The 20,140-nt window shown below is 40.4% G+C and overlaps 1 protein-coding gene across 3 annotated transcripts in view; it reads left to right on the top strand.

The window, feature by feature from the left end:
* Window positions 1–1,166: 1,166 nt before the first annotated feature.
* Window positions 1,167–20,140, top strand: part of kdm8 (lysine (K)-specific demethylase 8) — a 54,526-nt gene continuing 35,552 nt past the window's right edge. The window contains exons 1-2 of one of the 3 annotated variants that reach the window (XM_066689014.1): window positions 1,167–1,270; window positions 3,708–3,798. In XM_066689014.1, coding sequence (XP_066545111.1) covers window positions 1,257–1,270; window positions 3,708–3,798 — 105 coding nt within the window. In that variant the 5' untranslated portion in view covers window positions 1,167–1,256. The remainder of the gene's footprint in view (window positions 1,271–3,707; window positions 3,799–20,140) is intronic. The other 2 variants (XM_066689012.1, XM_066689017.1) reach the window with 2 other exon arrangements.

Below are 20,140 nucleotides of genomic sequence, written 5' to 3'. Positions count from 1 at the left end.
ACTGATGATACAGGTGTTAAATATGGCATAGACCAGTGGTGCCCAAACACGGTCCTGGAGAGCCGCTATCCAGTAGGTTTTGTTAGTCACCCTAAATCTCTACACAACTTCATTTCACATATCACCTGCTTAATTGATCACATTGAAATGGTTACAGGTGTTGATAGACATTGATAATTAAATAAGTGACCTATAAAACCTGTTGGATAGGGGCCCTCGAGGATTGAGTTTGGGCAGCACGGGCATAGAGAGAGGGAGGGTGGGCGGTGGGGATATGCAACGTGGGCAGGGTGTGTAGGGGGTATGGGATGGGTGTGGTCTGTAAGGATGTGGTAGATCAGGGGTTCCCAATGTCTGGTGATGGAGGGACAATTTCCCGAGGTTGCATGGGATGGGGGGGCCACAGTAGAAAATTAACGATTTTATTTCCTATACATTTCTGTTAGGGAACATTTATTAACTTGAATTGTTTTATTATTTTTCCCCAAATTACATGTGCTATTTGTAACAGAAAATTGTCATAAAGTGTAAACATATAGAAAAGCTTCAGAAAAGGGGTGATTGAAGGTCGGCTTTGGGAGGGCACACCAAACATCCTCGAGGGCCGCATTTGGCCCCTAGGCCACACTTTGGGAACCCCTGTGATGAATATAAGGGGGGCAGGAGTGTTCTGGTATCTAATATCTAATGTGTTTTTATTGCTTTGGCAAAACAATATATTATGTAATGCCCTTTTTACATTGGATATGAATTTGAATTTCAGAGTGAACATGAAAGAGAGTAATTATATATATATATAGAGAGAGAGAAAGAGACATATAATTTCTGTATCCAGTACCATTTTGCATTCATCCTGTTTCTGCTTGTAAGACCAGTTCTTTATTAACACAAGCGCACAGGCATTTCTGTTTCACTGAGGATTGTTCTCGGCACATAAAGGGCCGAGACAGGATTAAATGGAAGGACCTTGACCCCAGCCCACTTTGCAGTGTGCGCCTGAATTCCATTGTGCAATTCCACCATTGTCTGTAACAAAGGCACGTATTTGCAGAGATTATAATGCATTTGGCAAACATTCAAGGTCAGCACTGTTGGTATGACAGAAGACCAACTGACAAATTCTTGAAAATTTGATTTACTTTGTTGACGTGATGATCCCGGTTTTTCAAGTTTGTCCAGGTCAAACATTCTATTTCACCCAGTCGCCCGTGGGCAGCAAACTCAATCCGGCTCTTCATTGATTTTTTTCCTCTGCCATGAAAAATGATTTGTGAGTACTTCCTTCCCTGTTTAAACTTTGGCAGATATTGTTCTTCAAGGACTTGCGATGGTGTTTCTCCAGTTGACAGCTTTATTGGGTAATAGCGGTGTTTTACCTGTACTCCTCTAGCTTGTTCTTTTACACTACATGTGTTCTTGTAAAAAAGATTAGCTTTACAGTGCTGCAGCTGTAGTAAAACCTAACCTAACCAACCCTCAGATATTGTGTGTGTGTTTCAGGTCCTCTGATTTCTGCTCATTCTTTCTATACCATCCAAGTCTTTCACAGGACTTACTGCCGCTCTCACTTCAATGCAGGTTCACAAGCATCATGAAAACAGAAATACTCAGGAGCGTCTCAGTACTGCATTAAAAATAAAAAAATAAACCTTCTTTGAAATCCATCTTCTTTACCTGTTCAGCTCCAGGTAAGAACATAAGGTCTGAGCAACTGTTTCAGTTTAACAGGCCTGAACAGCTTTTCAGAGTAAAGAAGAGCATTTGTAAAGTGGATGCTGAACACAGAGAAATATACAACCCAGAATAAGGACTTTTCCGAATTTCTTGAAAATGCTTTACTTTATGCAAAATAAAACCATTGAAGCGACGACAGGATTTCACTCTTGACAGCTGTTGACTTTTCATACCAAAGTTTACCCGAGATTCACAGTGGTAAAACCGGACATGCCCAATGTAAAAGAACACTTCAGAAGGAAGCGTTTCAATTTGCGATACAAAAGAGAGCCAAGGTGATTTGGGTCTGTATAAATATTGTATTAATCTATAAATAATCCTTCTTTAGCTCGCTGGGTATAATCGCCACGGCCTATTCATATGTTTAAGGAAAATTTCACCTTGCAATTAGGAGACCTTCAAACCAACCAATGCAGCATTCTGTGACGGGAATACTTTACTGGTCTTTAAAACAAAATTGGCAGTTCAACTGTAATAAAAATACCAAAAATGAGAAAAGCATGTAAGAAAAGTAATATGCCTAAATTTTTCAGAATAGTAAGAGTGATTTCACACCTGGATAACCATGTCTGGTGTTTAGCGAGCCCCTGGTAAACTTTGCCTCCTATATTTATTGTGTGTGTCCTGTGGTACCAGCTACAGGTGTTAGGACTTGCCAGCTCTCAAGTCACTGGGCCCCCAATAAGGGCCTTGCACACACACCATGGGAGAAAGGTAGAAGCCTGGCTGGTATAACGATTCACCCAGGATATTGGGGGGCATCTTCATCAATTCCAGCACGAGACCGATATAGACCAAATCACAATTCTTCTGAGGAACAACATTTTTTTATTTGGTTTTGTGTGGTGGCGGAGGTGTGATTTTCTTCTGGATAGTTTGGAAATCTTTGCATTTAAAGTCACTTGATAAAAGAAGGAATTTTTGTTATCTTAATGGGATATTTCAGTGTATTATCCATAGTGTCGAATGAGCAGTTTACAGCGCCCAGTGGGTCAACAGAGCCACCCCCAGAAAACTCCCCGGCTTGGCCTCATTTATTCATGAACTCACTTTCCATATTTCGAAATAGAAAACAGCAACTTCGGTTAAGAGGAATCAATAGCACAGGTTTCAGTTAATTTGACAAATGTGCTTTAATTCCTCTTAATTCCCAGTGCACAGGACTCACTTGGTTTTTTAATCTTCTGTCTTCTTAATGAGGTTTCGGTCCACTCTGAGATGGATGGTTTATAATGGCTGGCATATTTTAATAGCTTCTAGCATTAATAGCTACTTAAAAATCTCACTGGCATCCTTTTTTTTTGTCTTTTCCTTTGACATCCCTTATATTATGTTTAAAAATAAGTGCTTTATTAATCTAGCGTGCCGGTAATGTGTTTTTCTTTCAAAGCGTGATTGCAGTGATTATTTGGCGTTATTTGGGGCAAAACTGTAATGAAGGTTTAGGAGGGTTATATACCCTATTTTAAAAACTCCTTGTGCTAAATAGGACTAGAATTTTTAAATATCAGGGCTGCTTGAAAAAGTCCCAAAGTGGTTGATAAATATCTGCATCGTACCCACCACAGCCGAGTGAGAAAACTGTTTTAATTTCTCTGAGTATGAATAATGGCGTTGTGCTTTGGTGTTCCACGCTGGCAGTACTGGAGAAAAAGTCAGCTTTTTTCTTTTTTTTTCTGTCCCTGAGAATAATGTTGCACCTGGATTATGCAATTATGCATCTGGTACTGTAGTGTAATCCATTTAAAAAATGCTGTGCTTTGTTTGCTGCAACAAGCTTTCAAATGGAGATGAGTTGAGTTTTTTTTTTTTTCCTCTCTCTTTTCCCCCCAGCCTTTTAAACAATTTAGGTTTAGGAGGCCAGCACCCTTTATCCAGACTCCTGCATATTGTCCTTGTCGTTGTATTGTTTACCTCATGAAACCAAAACCGCTTTTAAGTTCATATTTTCTCTAACCCTTAATGTTGAACAGGATTCATCCCAACAGTTCACCAAAAAAGTCTCGTGTCTTAACGTTCGGGAGACGTGATCGATCTTCTTCGGGGAAACTCCATGAGAAAAAGGTGAAGTCCTTGTTTCGTTTTTTTTATTATGGTTGCTGTTTTCAGTGTTTTTGGTCCCTCACACGGTGTGAAGGTTAGACAGGAGGCAGCAGACACTCTCTCTCACACATTGTTGGGTTTCAGTGGGTATTGATACTTAAAATTCTTCACAGACATTTATTAAGGTTTGCAAGCTTTGAAAATTAGTCCCAGAGGTTTCGGTCAGAAACGTATAAAGCAGCCCACAGTTTCCTGTTTAGCTGTGCAGACAGATATCCTAAGTGTATTGGAAGGCTACTGCCTGCAGTCGGGAGCTGACAGTAACTACTGCAGGGGTAATTGGGATCTCCGTTTTCATGTAATTTGAATGTGTTATTATAGCGATTTCCAATACATAGATGTGCCTTTGTACACTAGTAAAAATTTAATATAGCCATGCCTCAGAAATGTACCATATAAAATATGTTGTATAGGGAGACACTAATGACTTCAGTCTGTTTAATTATATATAAGAGTCAGTACTACTTCAACGAAGGTGTTAGTGAACAAGATGAGAGCCTTCTCCTATCAGTGTGCAGCTACCAGCCAACTACAGCCACACCCTCATGAAATAACGTTTAGATTATGATGTTTTACAGGTGCTATAAATCCCCAATAGCAGGCCGTGTGTTGATGAATGGATGAAGGTGAAGGTGCCTTGAACTGAAATCAGTTTTGAATCGTAGCTCTGAAGTACATCTGTGTAGTCATTGTATCTCCTTAGCTGGTAACCTGGTTTAAAAAATATATAATAACACAAAACCTTTTCTGCTGTGTTTCCTTGGTACTCTGTTTACTTGCCTCTCAGAGCGATGCAGGGATTGTGATACACATTTGAAATGAGGCCACTAGAGGCGTCTCCACTGCCTGCCTACAGGCTAAGATTCTTTTTCGTTAGAAAGCAAATTGACATGGGGACCAAAACTCTCCTGTTGGAACAATAGATGCCACCAGCAATAGAGACGTACTGAGAGTGGGTACCCAGCAGAGATCAGTCAGTTTTTCGCATTTCAAGCTCTGTGCTCTGCAAAGCTGATTAAGTGAAGCTGCAGAATGAGTATTTTTTAAGATGTTACCCGTTGTAGTCTGCCTTCATTAAAAGTGAAATCAGTGGCCGTAATTTCTGATCATCACAACATGTGAGGCCTTTGGTTCACAGTGTTTTTGGTACCAAAGCCTAATTGCAGCTTGTCCTCCACATCAGTTCCTCCGAACGGTCTGTGACATTGTGACCAAAAATCGTTTCTGGTTTGCCACGCAGAACTGTGCATCAATCCTCCTCCTCCAGAGCTCGCAAACTTGTTGGCTGTTGTGTTGCCAGCATAGTCTCTAATTAAAAATGAAGGCAGCCATATTGTCTTTAATTAAGCCAAAATGACAAACGCTCCTTCACATGTGGTCTCTTGCTACTGAGGTGGCTGCAGATCTATCAAAGTCAGAGCATGTTGGACAGCTTAGCAGGCTCGAGTCTGTACGCATGATGGAGCCGATAATGAGTTGTGCAATCTGCAGAGAAGAGTCGCTACACACATGGAGAGATACACATACATACACACACACACACACACACATAATTTTAAACAATCTCTTTTCCGGAAAATGTGAGAGCTGCTTTGTCGTGGCACCTGTCAGAACCCACTGCTGACACCAGCGCCTCGGGTGATTTTCAACCTGTAGACCTCTAAAGGTGTCAGGTGTGTTTTCGGTAGTAGTGGACTAGTTGACATGACCAGGGGCATAAAGAAGGATGGCTGAGTTGAAATGAAAGCTGAGAATGGAGGTGGCATTAAAAGAAATGCAACCACATATAATTACGTATTAAAGCTTTAAGTCTGTGTCTTAATAGGGAATGCTTGAATAGGCTTCCCATTGTAGAGTGCCAAAGATAAAGAGTTCTCTTCAATACACAGTTTATTAAGCAAGAAGCAAAGTAAGTTAATTAAAGCCACTCATTGTCCCCACTGAGTGGCTGTAATTAACTTAACTTTGCTTCTTGGTGTGATGGTGGGTGTGATGGGTGGATTATTTTGGAATGGGTCAAACCATGAACAACTGAGTCTCATTAAAATATACATTAATAGTCTTATTGTATAATTATGGCAATGCATAAAAGCTGGGTCCTCTCTTTTGTTTCCAGTTTACTGTTCCCATACTAAGTAGTTTATTGGAACCAAATTAATTGTCAACAACCAGCAGAGTCAAACTGATTCAACCCTGCCTTCTGAGTGAGGATGGCTGTCTTTTTCATGTCTAATTTCATATGCAACATCTTTTCTCTACATGTAACTGTTAGCATTTTCTATGTGCAGTACACATGATGAATTATTAATCATTAGTTTTGCCATGCATTATTAACCAATAAACATTGCAATGCAGAACTTGACAGTGAACGTGCATATGCAAGGACTATGATGGAAAAACAAGCATTTTTTTTGTGTGCGTGTAGAAAACCAAATAAAAATCGATCTTAAAATCGTTCTTTTTCGCATTCTTTCGTTCTTTCTCTTGTGCTGCGTATTGACCTGCTTCGCGGCGCGTTCTGTCAGGCGCACGGTTGAAATTATCAAATGATCAATCAGTCATCTCTCAAAATGCACCTGACACATCATGCTTTTAATGTTGATTTCCTTACCACATATCAATAGCTTCCAGTAACTAAAACTTAATTCAAAACGGACTCCTGTACTTCTGTATTGCGGTAAACCATTTGCATTTCGCTGCAGTCTATGTAAGGAGAGACAGATGAATATTGATTGTGGAATATATTTGATTGAGAGCTGCTATTCTGATCATAGTGTGAGCCTTTAACTTTCTGTTTGATCATTGGCCAAACACTACAGGGAGGTCTTTATTTCTCTATCTCTCTCCAGTTCCTTTTTCTCTTTTTTTCTCACATTGCTTTGGGATACTTGATATGAAAGGCACTTTATATACGAGAGGTTCTTGTCTTCGTTAGTTTTGTTTGCCATATTAGGCAAATGAAAACGGTGAGAAAGAACAGTCCAGCTCTCTCTATAAAATGTATTTTCTTAAGTGCCAGAGATGAAAAGCATGTTTGTAATGCTCCTAATTAAGGACACACTGCATTTTCATTCCCCACAAACCAAATTACCATTACAAATGCCTGTGATGTTGCTTTTTCGCTCTTCTGAGATAGTGGGCACTTCAGAGGAGAGTTATGAACTGGGATGTTGTGATGTCAGTGGGTGTTTGTTTTCTCTCTAATAAAAGATTTTCTTGCCTAGTATTAGTCATCTGTTCGGTACGCAAAACCATTAAGATGAAGTGGCCATTTCACAGGCTGTGTTACAGGCGACAAATAACATTAAACACTATTTATATGACAAATGTTCAGAACGAGGCGTCCACTTGAGTGCCTGGGCTTGACCTCCAACTGTTTACAGAAGACGGCTAATAAACCCGTATCGATATTGATAGACAGGCAGAGGGAGCGAGGGCTGCAAGGAAGATAAATGGAGATCAAGGTTATTTGACAGTGCGGCCATCAGTGTCAGATTATTGCACTTGTTTTCTTTAGGAGAACATTGCTGCTGTCTATCTGAGTCTCATATCAGACCTGCGGGGTGATCGCTTGTGCCGGGTTAAATAATAGACTTTGCTACAAAATTATTGCAGAGATGTATATGGTAGAAATGTTCTGTTCATGCTAGCCTCCTTCCCCGGATCCGGAGACCTCCAGGGTACACCGCGTAGCTCATCTGTGTGAGATATTGTGATGCATGGCAAGAAGTTTGCTCTTGGATGGTGTATTTCACTTCCAGTGAGCTACAACCTTAAGTGAGTAATGCTCGAGTGCAGCAGAGCAAAAGACTGTGTTCATCTATCATGCACACTCAGGTGCCATAATCTGGAAAAGCAAAACAACACGTTCAATTATCAGGTGGCTGTGCAACAGACAATTAGGGTCATATATTATTCCACTCTCAGTTGCACGGGATGCAGCTTGGCTTGCATTTATTGCATACTTAACAAAATGATAACCGTGATGGATTTCTTTTGCCACGGGAGGGTATTTATCAGAAAGTGTGTGATCGACATCGGGAAATGGCACAGAAATGAAGTTCATTAATACTTCAGTACATGGCTAGAGCTGAAGAAGAAATAGTTTGTAGCCTCCAGATACTCATACAGTGCTGTCTATATCATTCCCACTTCTTTTCCACAGCGCAGGCAAACACAGGATCACAACATGGACGAACTACAATTTTCAGAAGCAAGATGTGGATTCATAAACAACTTATAAGACAACAACTCCTAACTTTAAGCGTTAAATTCTTATCTCCATGAATAAAACAACCATGGTGGTGTTTTCTTTTCTTTTTTTGTATTATTATATTATACCATAAAGGATCTTGGGCTTACTGAAACATCCTGAGAATTGACTCGTTTGTCCTTGGCTATTGCACACCTGGCTCTCAACAGAGGGCAGGATAAAGAAACTTTGCTGTAACTAAATACTGCAGCAGAGAAGCGGTCTATGATTCCTCTGAGCACTGGCTGCCTGCTGACCTGTGGTTCGGTACAGTGGACTCGGACTCGGATTGGCTGAAGCCAAGGGCCAGTCAGATTGTTTGACTGGGCACTGACCCTGCTCTGTCATTTGATTGGTAGCTCTCCTTTAAGTTCCCCACTTCTTTAACATGTATTTTTAATAAGCTCATGAACTTATGTAACTGAACTGCCACCTCTTGAGCTAAAGTTGTCAGTTTTAACATGGTGCCTGACCAATGCGTCTGAGCACTGCACAATTTGTAATTTCCGTTCCACGCACCATAGTGATGGATGAAGTCTCCAGCAAATAAAATAAATGTGAAGGTCAGATTAAATTATCGGGTCCATTTCGGATCAAATTAAAAGGGTATGAGAGACTGGAAATGCTGCTGTTTCCTGATTTGGCTTAATAAAGTGATAAAAGACTGTGGTGGTTTTAGGACTGGTACCATGTTGTATAGAAGATAAAAAATATCTCACTAATTGGAAACTCAGCACATGAAACAGGTAAGCTCTTCCCTCCCCTGGCCAGAGCTATAATGCAATTAACAAGTGTCAAAGTTGTCTACAAAATATAATAGCCATAACCGTGGAGGGTTTTGTCTGTTTTAGTCTCAGAGCTCAGTTTGGCAGGAATTACTCAACTCGCCTCCTTCTCCTTCGTCGGTAAAGAATCATTTTCCTTTGACTTCACTTTGCTGATTACTTCTGATAATAATTGTATAGGAGGTGGGGGTGAGCGATCGAAAGGTCCAGCATGGGAAAGTACTAGTAACCAGGTGGTTTAATTAATTCCTCTGCTAGGTGGAAGGCTGCGTATCTCTCTCTCGCCCTCTTCCCCCTTCCTCAAACGCCTCTGGCTCTTTTATCCTCAACAGCTCCGAAGTCCCACTGCGTGTGTGCTTGTGTAACAATGCAAAGAGGTTTTTAATAATGGATATGTGTGTGCATCCTCTTCAGGCCATAGAGAGGTTCTTTACAGGACTAGAGAGGGGAAGCTGCTACTCTCAGAGCCTCTCTGCTCTGCGGGCCTCACTTCTCCCCACTGCACCGTCAGCTCTGTGACCTCCCGCTCGACAAAGAGACCGCTGAATGATGCTTCTGGAGTTCGGTTCAAGGATGACTATGCCAGTTTGTTAAATTTAACATTTCAGACACCTCTGTAGTGCAGTGGTAGGCCCTCCCGTCGCTGAGAAACTGTTATAAAAACTCTGCTGCCAGATCTGGCACTTCAGAAGTGTTGTTCAGCCTTCTCAGGAATACCATGTGCCTTTAAAGACAGAGGAGTAGATTCTAATATCTGTCTCACGGTCTCATTTTCTAAATGGCCTATTTCCTGTTGTGTTCATTCCCAGTGTCTGTCTTCTGGGGTTTCTAATGAGATTATTTGTCAATTTAATTAAGTATTCCAGAAAAAAAAAAAACACTCCTTCTGAGAAGACACCTCTTGGCAAATGAGGGAGCGTCAGTGTTGTCGAGGGTCTGGTGTTCGACTGCGCTGCTTCGATGTGGGCGGGACTTTGAACAAAACTTATTCTCCTTTCCTGTCCCGCTTCCGTGAAGTCCCCCACAAGGGTGACAGATACAGTATGCTCACGTGATGCCTGGAAACCATTCTTGAGAAATATACAGTATGACCCCATAGCTGTATTCAGCATTCACACACGTTTACTGGCCTATCACCTCGCAGTTCAACCCCATGGCTTATTGCAGCAGTGAATTACTGATTAAACTCCTTGTGGTAGATCTATAAAGCTGCTGTTTTTATGTGTTTTACCGCTTGGCATTACATTGTGAGGACTGTAAAATATCTTCTAAATATGTTAATCTTTGGTGTAGGGAAACCATTGGTAAGAAAGTTGAGACTGTATATCTGTCACATTTATGAGTGTATGCTTGATATAGCTGCCTCTTTTCCCACAGTACCAGCAGTAGCTTATTGTATTTGTATATCACTGACATAATTGCAATTCACTTTTATTTAAAGGCCCGTTTTGTTCTGTGAATTCAGGAGCAAAATTTGTTCAAATACCAGTCAGTGTACATTGTGTTTTTGTGAGAGATTGTCTGTGCAGCGTCACAAAGCTTCCTGCATGCATCCAAGTGCTGCTATTATTGAATTAAAATTCAATGCATTTTCTTCTTGTTACAGAGATGTTGCATTTAATTTGATGACACCACGCTAATTGAGGCCTTGCAAATTGAATTTTCATTAAAGGCAATTAAATATTTTGCCAATAAGGTATCTCATGCCCACTGTTACAGGATGTCCAAGCAATCAAACTCACTAATTGTACATTTTCATGTTGTTGTTTTTTAAATATATTAATTGGTTCTCTCTTGTCTCTTGTGCTGCATGCAATCTTGTTATATCTTCCTCTTTGATATACCACATACAACAAAATTGTATCAAATGTTTAATCATATTTATGTTTATTACAGAAAACAAATAATGCATTCAATTTGTTTACAGTAGGTGCTCCTCAGAACGCCTCCAGCTCTTTCATTGCTCTTTCGCTTCTCAGTATTTCTGTCACATAATGTCTGTATGGGATTGGATGCTTCATTGAGTCATATTATTTTCTATTTGGTGTGTAAAAAATATAAACAAAAAACAATCATTTTTGGTAGGGTAATATAGAAATATATAGACCGTAGCTATATCAAAATTGCACTGTTTTTTCCCTTTGTAGTCTAAGACAATTGTGAGAAATGTCCTCTCTGGACCGGAGTGACGATTATAGCTGAGGGCCCAGTTTTTGTAATTGTGTTTGACTGTTTGTGTTTGTATGCCTTTGTTTTTAATATGTATATAATCTGCCCTTCTGGTCTGATGTGTGTGCTTACCTGCTGTTAGTACATTTACACAGTAATGCTTGTTTATTATCTAGGGTGATCAAGGATTTATTTTTGTGCCCATTTACAAGCTTTTTTTTTTTACATTGTCTTCAGACTTTCTAAAAACAAAGCACATGGATGGAAAAAACACTTTCCTATGTGGATATCCCTTTTGTACATCCATATGTGGCATCTATCTCTTCTCTCTCTCTCTCTCTCTTTATTTATATATAGATAGATAGATATAATGGATTTAAAGCGTATCTTTTCAATGGTCAGTGGTCGCATCTGAACTTCAGCTGAAGATATTAACGGCAGCGCCGTGAGGAGCTCCATAAATGCATGAGTGAAATGGGTTTTCAGACATTGTAGACTCATCTGATAGGATGGAGTCCGAATTTCACAGCTGCATATCTCCGCTCTCCAGGCGGGAGGAAGGCTGCCGTAAATCTCCTCATTTCCTCACTCAAGACACGAAACAGAAACACTCTCGTCACACCAAAGGGTTTTAAAGACCCGTCGGTAAACAAGTCGTGTGACGTCGGGAGCAATCAGCTCGCAGTTATGCAGCGCTTACAAAGCAGCAGGAGACGTCACAGCTTTCAAGGCTCTCGGCACAGAGCACACAGGTGCTGGTTTTCCTTTTGTTTCAAATGTCTGACGAGTCCATTTTAGTTGTCGTTTCATCACTGATTGATAATATCTGCGTTTAACACACTGTAGTCTTCTAGAGAGACAGATAACATCCTACAATCAATGACACTTCTTTGACTACACGTCCACGTGTCCTTAGTTTCTCCTGGTGCAAAGGGTGAGTTGTATACATGCATTACCTAACAATCATCCCATACCTTAATGAGCCTTACAGTGCAAACATAAATGAGAAATGCAATTATTATTCCTAACTAATTTACTATTAAGTGACCAGGCTTCAGTTTATCATTCATCGTGTAGTAACAATACCTGAAATGCACTTAGCGGTTGTAATTTGAAAGTGAAATACAATGCAAAAAGTGTTTTTTTTTTCCCTTTCTTTTTTTTATTTATCTCTACCTTATCTGTTGAGTGGTTGACTTCTAAGCTGAACACACTGAACCACCTACAACCATCCCTTTAGTGTTTCGCCAGTCGTGTTCAGTAGTGTTCAAGTTGGAAACAGAAGAGCCATCCCTTAATCACTGACAGGGGATAGAATGTGAACAGAATCTTTTTCCCGCACATTAAATAATTATTCAAAAGGTTCATCATGTGAAACCGATCTATAAAATGCTATGCTATGCTACATAATTACTGGATCATACATATTGTACAGTTAACATCAGGCATTTTTCTCCCGGGAAGCCCAGTACATTCAGATTACACACCTAGAGTAGGATAGCAGGGGAATTATACACATTCTGATCTGATCCGTCCATGTGTATCTTTGTATCGTCACATCAAACCTCAAGTCACTGGATTGCTGTGAGTAAAACCCCTTTAAAATAAAACTACAAGAAGTTCAGCAGATTATTAGTGTAAGAAATATACTGTCAATAAAAACACTAAATAAAAACATTGAGTTACAGAAAAAGGAACCACAAAATTACCCCTGTACTGCTATAGTGGTATCTCTAATTATTCACACAGCACAGCAAATATTTTAATGTCATACCCCTTCTCTTCAGTGGCACTGATTTATTGCACCCAAATGTCAAATCCATTGTCATGGTCAACATTTCGATCTTTATAGAACTTCAACAGGGTCACTGAAGATCAAAACACTAAAGAATTGACATTTGGGTGCAGTGAATAATTTCTGTTGAAGCATATATCCATACCCATCCTTGGTAGTTAATCTCCAGCTCCAGCAAACATACAACAGGGGGATTATAGTTTACTTTTGAAATTGAAAACACTATATCAGTACCCTACCATTTTTGGTGGCTTAAAACTATACCTTTCTTCCAAACTATAAAGGCCTAGAAACCCAAACGACTTGGTGGAGTTTGGCATGAAACAGACTGTAGCGATCGCACCATTAATTTCTATAAATCCTCATTTTCCCCTTTGATAGAGAGGACTTTGCAGTTATTGAAGTAGCATTTTGTGAAGTTCAAACTCCGGCCAGATATCCTCCTTTCCGAACAGTGTAAACCACGAGTGCTTTTCCAACACAGGCGATGGGAATTAACCCGTGTTATATAATCTTTAAGCAATACATTTGTGATGATTAGTTTCCTTTGTTTCCGACATGAATAATGAATGTTCGGTGGGTGCTAACCTGTCTTCCGTGAAGTAATGTTTTGTGCTGAAAGTGTTCACATCGGGATATTACCTCATCACCGTGTGTTCACTGAGGTGTAGTTCAGTACCGGTACTGAACAGCAGGCCTGGGGGCTGCAGAACTGAGACACGCCGAGAGGTAATTATTTTAAACTCTGAAAAGAAAACTCTTACTGAAGGGTACAAATCAAAACCTAAAACTTAAATGAGGTCAGACTGAGAGCTGAAGGCGGGGGAGCAGCGTTCTTGCTGGTGGTTTGTAGTCAGCCCGCTTGATAAAAGCTGACACTTTGACAGTCACCACAATACTTCGGTTGGCAGCCAGGCTTTCAAAATTGAATTGCATGCAAACCAGCTGTGTGGATGCCTACGCTCAAGTGATCTGTTATCAAACCGGCATTATTACACCAGATAAAAACACATTTAGATCATAAATTAGGAATGCCCTTCACAGAACTGATGATTGTGCTGAGAAATATTCAAGACAACTGCATCACATAGCAGCAAGAGGCGGGGGGGTCATTTTGCTTTGCCTGGGGCTGCTGCCTGTACTATCACATCCTACCTACTGTTGTACCAGAATGAAATCAATGAGTAAAGTTCAAATGTATCACATTTCTTCTCTTCCCGACAGCTTATTTCATGGATCACAGGGAGCAAACTATGGCTGCTTATTCAACAGAAGAAGGAATTAATCAATTTTCATTCTCTAATACATTATATGACCTATTCTCTGTTGGCCTATCCTTTCCAATGATCTGAGGCTGCTAAGGGCCTTTAATTCTGGCAGAGAGAAAGGAATTTAAAATAATGACAAAATCCCAGGGAGTGCGCAAGCTTCAATCTGACTAACTGCAGATGGCAGAAATCTGCTTGATGGGGAGAAAATATATAATGTGTGCGGTTTCAGATGTGTGAACTGTAATTATATCTCGTTTCGAATGGACAGTCATTCTGCAGATCAGCGGAGCACAGTTCCGAGTTCGCTAATTAAGGTTCAACAACATAACTACGTATTTTGTCTTTCTTGTTTTACGTTCCTCTGTGAAAATGTGCGGTAAGTCCCTTTGTCAAATACCACTCGTGCTTCGCATCAGACTAATTAACAGGGATCGTTACGAGAGCAGGGAGTCGGTGGGAGTTTATGCACCATTGTTTCTCTGTTGACCGTCATTGTGAGCAACGCACACCTTCAATGACATTATCTTTACCAGTAACCTATATTTGTATTTAAGTGCTATTTTATATCTATCTATATCTGTATATGTTCATTTTAAAGCATTTTTATTAAAGCAATACTTATGTTCTTGAAAATATCACCTCAGAGACTTCCCCTCTGCTGTGAGCCGATCCTCGGCCTGAAAGCCGCAGGGTCATCAGCGTTTTTTTCCCACCTGAGCGGTCGATTACTTAATCAAACCAAATGGAAGGAATTAACCATTGTTTCCATGTTGTAAGCGGGTGAGGGTGTACCAGAGACCTGCAACACCTGCAGACTCTACCGGTCTTGTTTTGTTTCTTCAGTTTGTTTGTTGTTTCAGATTCTAACAAAAACAATAAACAAAACAAAAAAGATTGAGGCTGTGAATGTTAGGTTTTCTTTCACAGGGAATTAAGGGACTCAATTCAGTGGCTGTTTTGCTTGTCATGTGGTTGTAGAAAAGCTGGTACAGTACTGCATGATTCCAGTTCTTTGTGCCACGATTCCCCACGGGATTGTGTGAGATGCTCAGCACTGGCGACGTGTCTTGTAGGAGGACTCCCACACAGACAGATTTTGTCCAACAGCTTTGTGTGCCGCGCATCTCCAGAAACAGACTGGATTGATACAGGCAGTGCATTTTGGTTTCTTGCTGTGAATATGAGAAGTAGCTGTTATATTTTTCTTTTTATACAAGAAATCATATTAACAGCTCATTGTTGATTATACCTGGAACTTAACAGTTGATCGTAGTGTAGGTTTTGTGTTATTTCTGTATTGTATTATTCATTGTGTAGTGTGTGCTTGGATTCACTTTAATTATTTAACAACCTGGTGCTAACCTTTTATTAAGTAAACTATGATTTTATTGAGGGAAAGTGACTTGTGAATTGGTTGATTGATTAAAACTGAGCTCACAGGGTTCGGCATGTTTTAAACAGTCAAATGTCAGTAAAAACAGGGAGGAACGTGTTAAAAACTGTCTGAATGCAAGATGAGTTTCCCCACCTTTCCCTGCATTTTCAATCTCTGTTGTTTCCAGTACCAATCATAAACCACTGGCAAAGCATATTCTGACAAGCTGAAATACAGAAATTCTCCATGCATTTTAAGTAGGCTAATTGCTGGTATATAGGCTGATATGGATCAAGCTATCTGATTATAACAAGGCAATTTCAATCTTGTCTGGTCTGATCTCACACATCCCTGGCACTTGTTTCCACACAACAAATCTGATCAAATGCGTAGAGAAGTTTCATAATTCACTTTTTCTTTTTCAGTGATTAGAACTGTCCTACAAAATCAGCATCGCTTGAAAGCGAAGCAAGGGACAGGTAACCTCACACAGCAATTAGCCGAAGACTCATAGTTTGTAATTGCTTTCAGGGGGTTTAAATACTTTCAGATGCATCTCCTCTGTCAAACCATGCCGCAGAATTATCTAAAATAAACTCTTAGCAAAATTAAATAAATGCTTCAAAGCTCTCTCTGAGCCAGAGGCTGTATTGTCAGAGCTGAACCGTTCTGGATGGTTATTGGAGATGAAATAGAAAAAGAGAAAAAATAAGGCCGTGGGTGTTTACTTCACTGTTTGCCAATCACAGTCCTGCCCTTCCTGGCATGCTTGGGCCGTAATCTCGTAGAAGGTGAGGCTTAGGAGTAATAATTAGTTCAAGTGCTCTTTTCGCTTTAAAAGCCCCAAGACTTTATGCTTACCACTGAGATCTACAATTAACTGGTACGCCCCGGAAATTTCACAGGCAGAGGTAAAGCCATAGAAGTGACTTCCCATCTAATGGTTTTGTGTTAAGGATGAGAATATCCCTTATTGTTTCTGTAGACTAAAATTTCCCTCCCATGTTTCTGAACTCCCCGTTCAACCCGCCAGTCCCACTCGATACCCGCCATGCCAGTTTGTCTAAGTATGCACTCTATTGATCGCTTTTTTGAACGTGCAAAGTAGTTCTGTTTTTCTTTGTTTCTCAAAGATGTTGCTTTTGTTTCATCGCCATCCATGAGAACCTGTCACTTGGCAACTTGCTCCATTGATTTTGCTCTCTTATCAACAGTTCTCCTCAGCTTTACTACACTGTGACTGATAAAATAGACAAAGGGAGACTCCAGATCCTCAGAACAATCAAAGACGTGTAAAGCTTTGTGCTTTCCAAGCTTTCGTAACTGCAGTTCTCTTTGAATGCCTTGTATTGCTTTACTACTGGGTAAAACTGACTTCTTACACAGCGACAAAGAGGTCTTCTATGTACAGCACTTATAAGTAATTCCTAGCATTGTTTTCGTTGCTCTCTGTAACAGATGTAAAACTCTATTGGTGGAAGATAATTCAGAGGATATATATTTTTTATAATGGTCTTGAATTCATCCACACAATTGAAAGCACCCTGTCTGAATCTCTCCGTCAGATTATCATGTAACTAAAATACTGTAGAAATACTGCACTGCTCTTAAACCCCATGCATTACAGACATACAAAAGTCCACACAATCTCCTGTTCCTGTCAGTTTTTATCCTGGCAAATCAGTGTAACCTGTTTTGTTGAGGGAGCGATCTTCACGTATCCAAGTAAATACAGTTGACCAAATTACACTGTAATGTGTACCTTGTTGCTTCGGAGGGCAGTAATTTCACATTTAAGCATCGCCACAGTGAAATAATTACGATAAAAGGCCCTGGATATGAGATTTATGGGAGAGAGTGTTTCTGAGGTGGGACACTGTATTAACCTTTACCTTTTTAGTTTCACTCACGTAGTGAAATTTTACTTTAAATAAATAACAAATGGGGTCACCGGGCTCCCTGTCTCATCACTGTGCTGTGCGAACCACAAGGCACAGTTGGAGGTTTTCTGTTTCCTTTTCTTTTTTTCCCCATTTCCCTGTTAAAAAACAAAGCACAAATCATGAAACGTCAGGCTTTGAAAAATGACCCTAATCGTTCTGGGAGTGGAGAGTTGGTTCGTAGTGTAATGTGCCATGTTATGACACACTGAAATTCTTCAATTGAATGAAAACTAATGAATAACTAACTTTCTGACATTACTTGTATTACACAGTGCTTAGGAGCTCCGTAACGCTGACAGATCAAGATGAATTTGACAACATTACCCGTCGTACCGCCTGCTCTCCACGTCCTATCCCTGCACTGAGATACTCCCCTTGGTACACAACACTCCTGGGACGTGTTTCTTGAAACACAGTTTGGCAGGACAGCCTTGTCACGAATAACGGCTTTCGATTCAGTCGTTAACCCGGCCCCCACCATACTGGATTAAGGTACACCAGTGAGTGCTGTTGTCTTAAAACATTAACCTCTTTAAACCCTAAACAAGGACGAGGAGGAGAGGAGTGGGAGTGCTTAGTTTTATTGACAACGAAACAATGTAGCCAGCAATTTTACACTCACTATTCAAAACGATTTAATTAATAGGCCTGCCATTAGTTACACAGTTCAGTACTTTTACAAAGTGCAGTCCGGGATATAACAAAATGCAGGTACATCCAGTTTTTGAAAAAGAAAGAAAGTCCACTGCAGTGGAAAGAAAGACAATTTTCAAATGAGTGCCAGTGAAGGGATGGCAACAGGAATCTTTCATTTCCGGGCATTAGCGTGTTTCCTCAGATGTTCTTTCTGTCTTTTGGTTTCCAAAGTGGATTAGTCAGACACGCTTAATCTCCAGCGCACTCAAATTCATGAGCTATTATTCTGATTGCACAAGAAGGCAAGAGAAGACAGCTCCTAAGCCACATACTCGACGGAGACACCCTTATCACCCGAGTCACACTGAACCGGTTGAAAGGGCTAAAGGTCCCGCCTAGTTGATTCCCCTGTAAAAGACAAAAGACTGTAATAGTCATGCAAATGAGACTCGCCAGGAGAAGACAGAGTGTCAGACTCGTGCAGTGTTTCCTGAATCCTGACACATGTATGATTGGCAAAAGTTATTAGCTGAAGTAATTAGCATTGCATTATTCTCCCAATACCAAGAGAAAGATCCTCTGCTGCTCCCTGTTGCTGCAAACGTGTTACACACGTGTCTTTGTCCCCTCGATGCCTCCGACACCAGCTTAGTGCTCAAGGCTGCTCTCTTGGGATTTAGACATCGCAGACTCATGCAGGGTATGAAGAGCCTAGAAACATTGTAGAAGCAGGCTAATAGGCCAGGCTTTTATTTTTATTTTATTATTTTAATTATTAGTATTTTTTAATAATTTTGCTTCCCAGAGATGCAAACAAATCACATTCAATGTATGGATACACTGGATTGAAAACAAGATACCGGTAATTGTGTTAGCAGTCTAAGATTCAATATACTGTGAACTCAAATAAACACAAAGCACTTCAACAAAACTGTGGAAATACGCCTTAACCAAACCATCAACATTATGCTTCATTAATGCATTAGTGCATTGTTTATGTCGCAATTGACAGTTAGTTAAATCACTACAATTAACAGCAATACAAATATATAGCTATATATATACGGTATATATTAAAGTGCCATGTTCATGAACAATTTTAATATCAACAAAATAAATAAACTTAATTTCCTTTGTACAAAGATTTCAGCCATGATGTATCTGAACAAAGGCTATCTCTGGTAAGAAAGGGCCAGGGAGTGTGAAAGTAATTATTTCTACGCGCTGTTGGTTTTCACTGGATGCCTCAATGACTGACAAGCAGTAAAACCTGCAAAGGGGGGGACAGTGATCAGTTTTCACACAAAAAAAGTGCAGTCCCCTGGCCCTGCTGTAACCGATGCCAGCGCTCATGGTTGGATGTAAACCGAGAACCACAGATACATTTAATTTCTGTATCTGTGCAAATCATCACTGCGTTTTATCATTCTTATTTAACATCCACCCTTTTCCAAACACTCCCATTAGAGCCCCCCTGAAGAGCCATTAAACCCACAGCAGAGCAACATGTTTTCAAGGGCATCAGATGTCTAACACTGTTTACTTCTTCATGCATCAGCACACACGATGGTTTCAAGGCCCGCCCGTCCCTGCTGTTGTAATTTATACGGGTGCGTTTTAGTCCTGTGGCAAGCCCGGCACACTTGCATTGAACTGTGCGGAGCTGGAAATGCTATAAAAATCTAATATAAAAAAACAGGCTTCCAGTTTCTCTGATCTAGGCACTGAGTCATGCAGAAACTTCCCACAGAACTCCACCTAGGGCTACTGTCTTTTACATTTCAAGACTGATACCAAGATCTCCCAGTGTGTGTTCGCAGCCCCTTGAGCAGACCCAGAAGAGGTTAATAGTGTGCTAAGATCCCGAGCCAGAACAATTTGCCTGGAGTCTCTTGTCTCCCCCAAAAAGGATTTCAGATGCAAACTCCTGTGCTGCGGCGCTTGCACTGAAAGCTGAGGAAGGCGCAGAGAGAAAACGCTTGAATTCAGAGGCTGACGCATGAACTAAATCCCGAAAAATTCTAATAACTTTGTCTTGGAAATGCAGAGACGGTGCTGTCAGTCTGACAAGCCGAGA

The sequence above is a fragment of the Amia ocellicauda genome, chromosome 17 (genome assembly GCF_036373705.1).
Source record: "Amia ocellicauda isolate fAmiCal2 chromosome 17, fAmiCal2.hap1, whole genome shotgun sequence".
Lineage (NCBI taxonomy): Eukaryota > Metazoa > Chordata > Actinopteri > Amiiformes > Amiidae > Amia > Amia ocellicauda.
The sequence above is the reverse complement of the archived record's forward strand: the minus strand, read 5'-3'. Positions and strand labels throughout refer to the sequence as shown.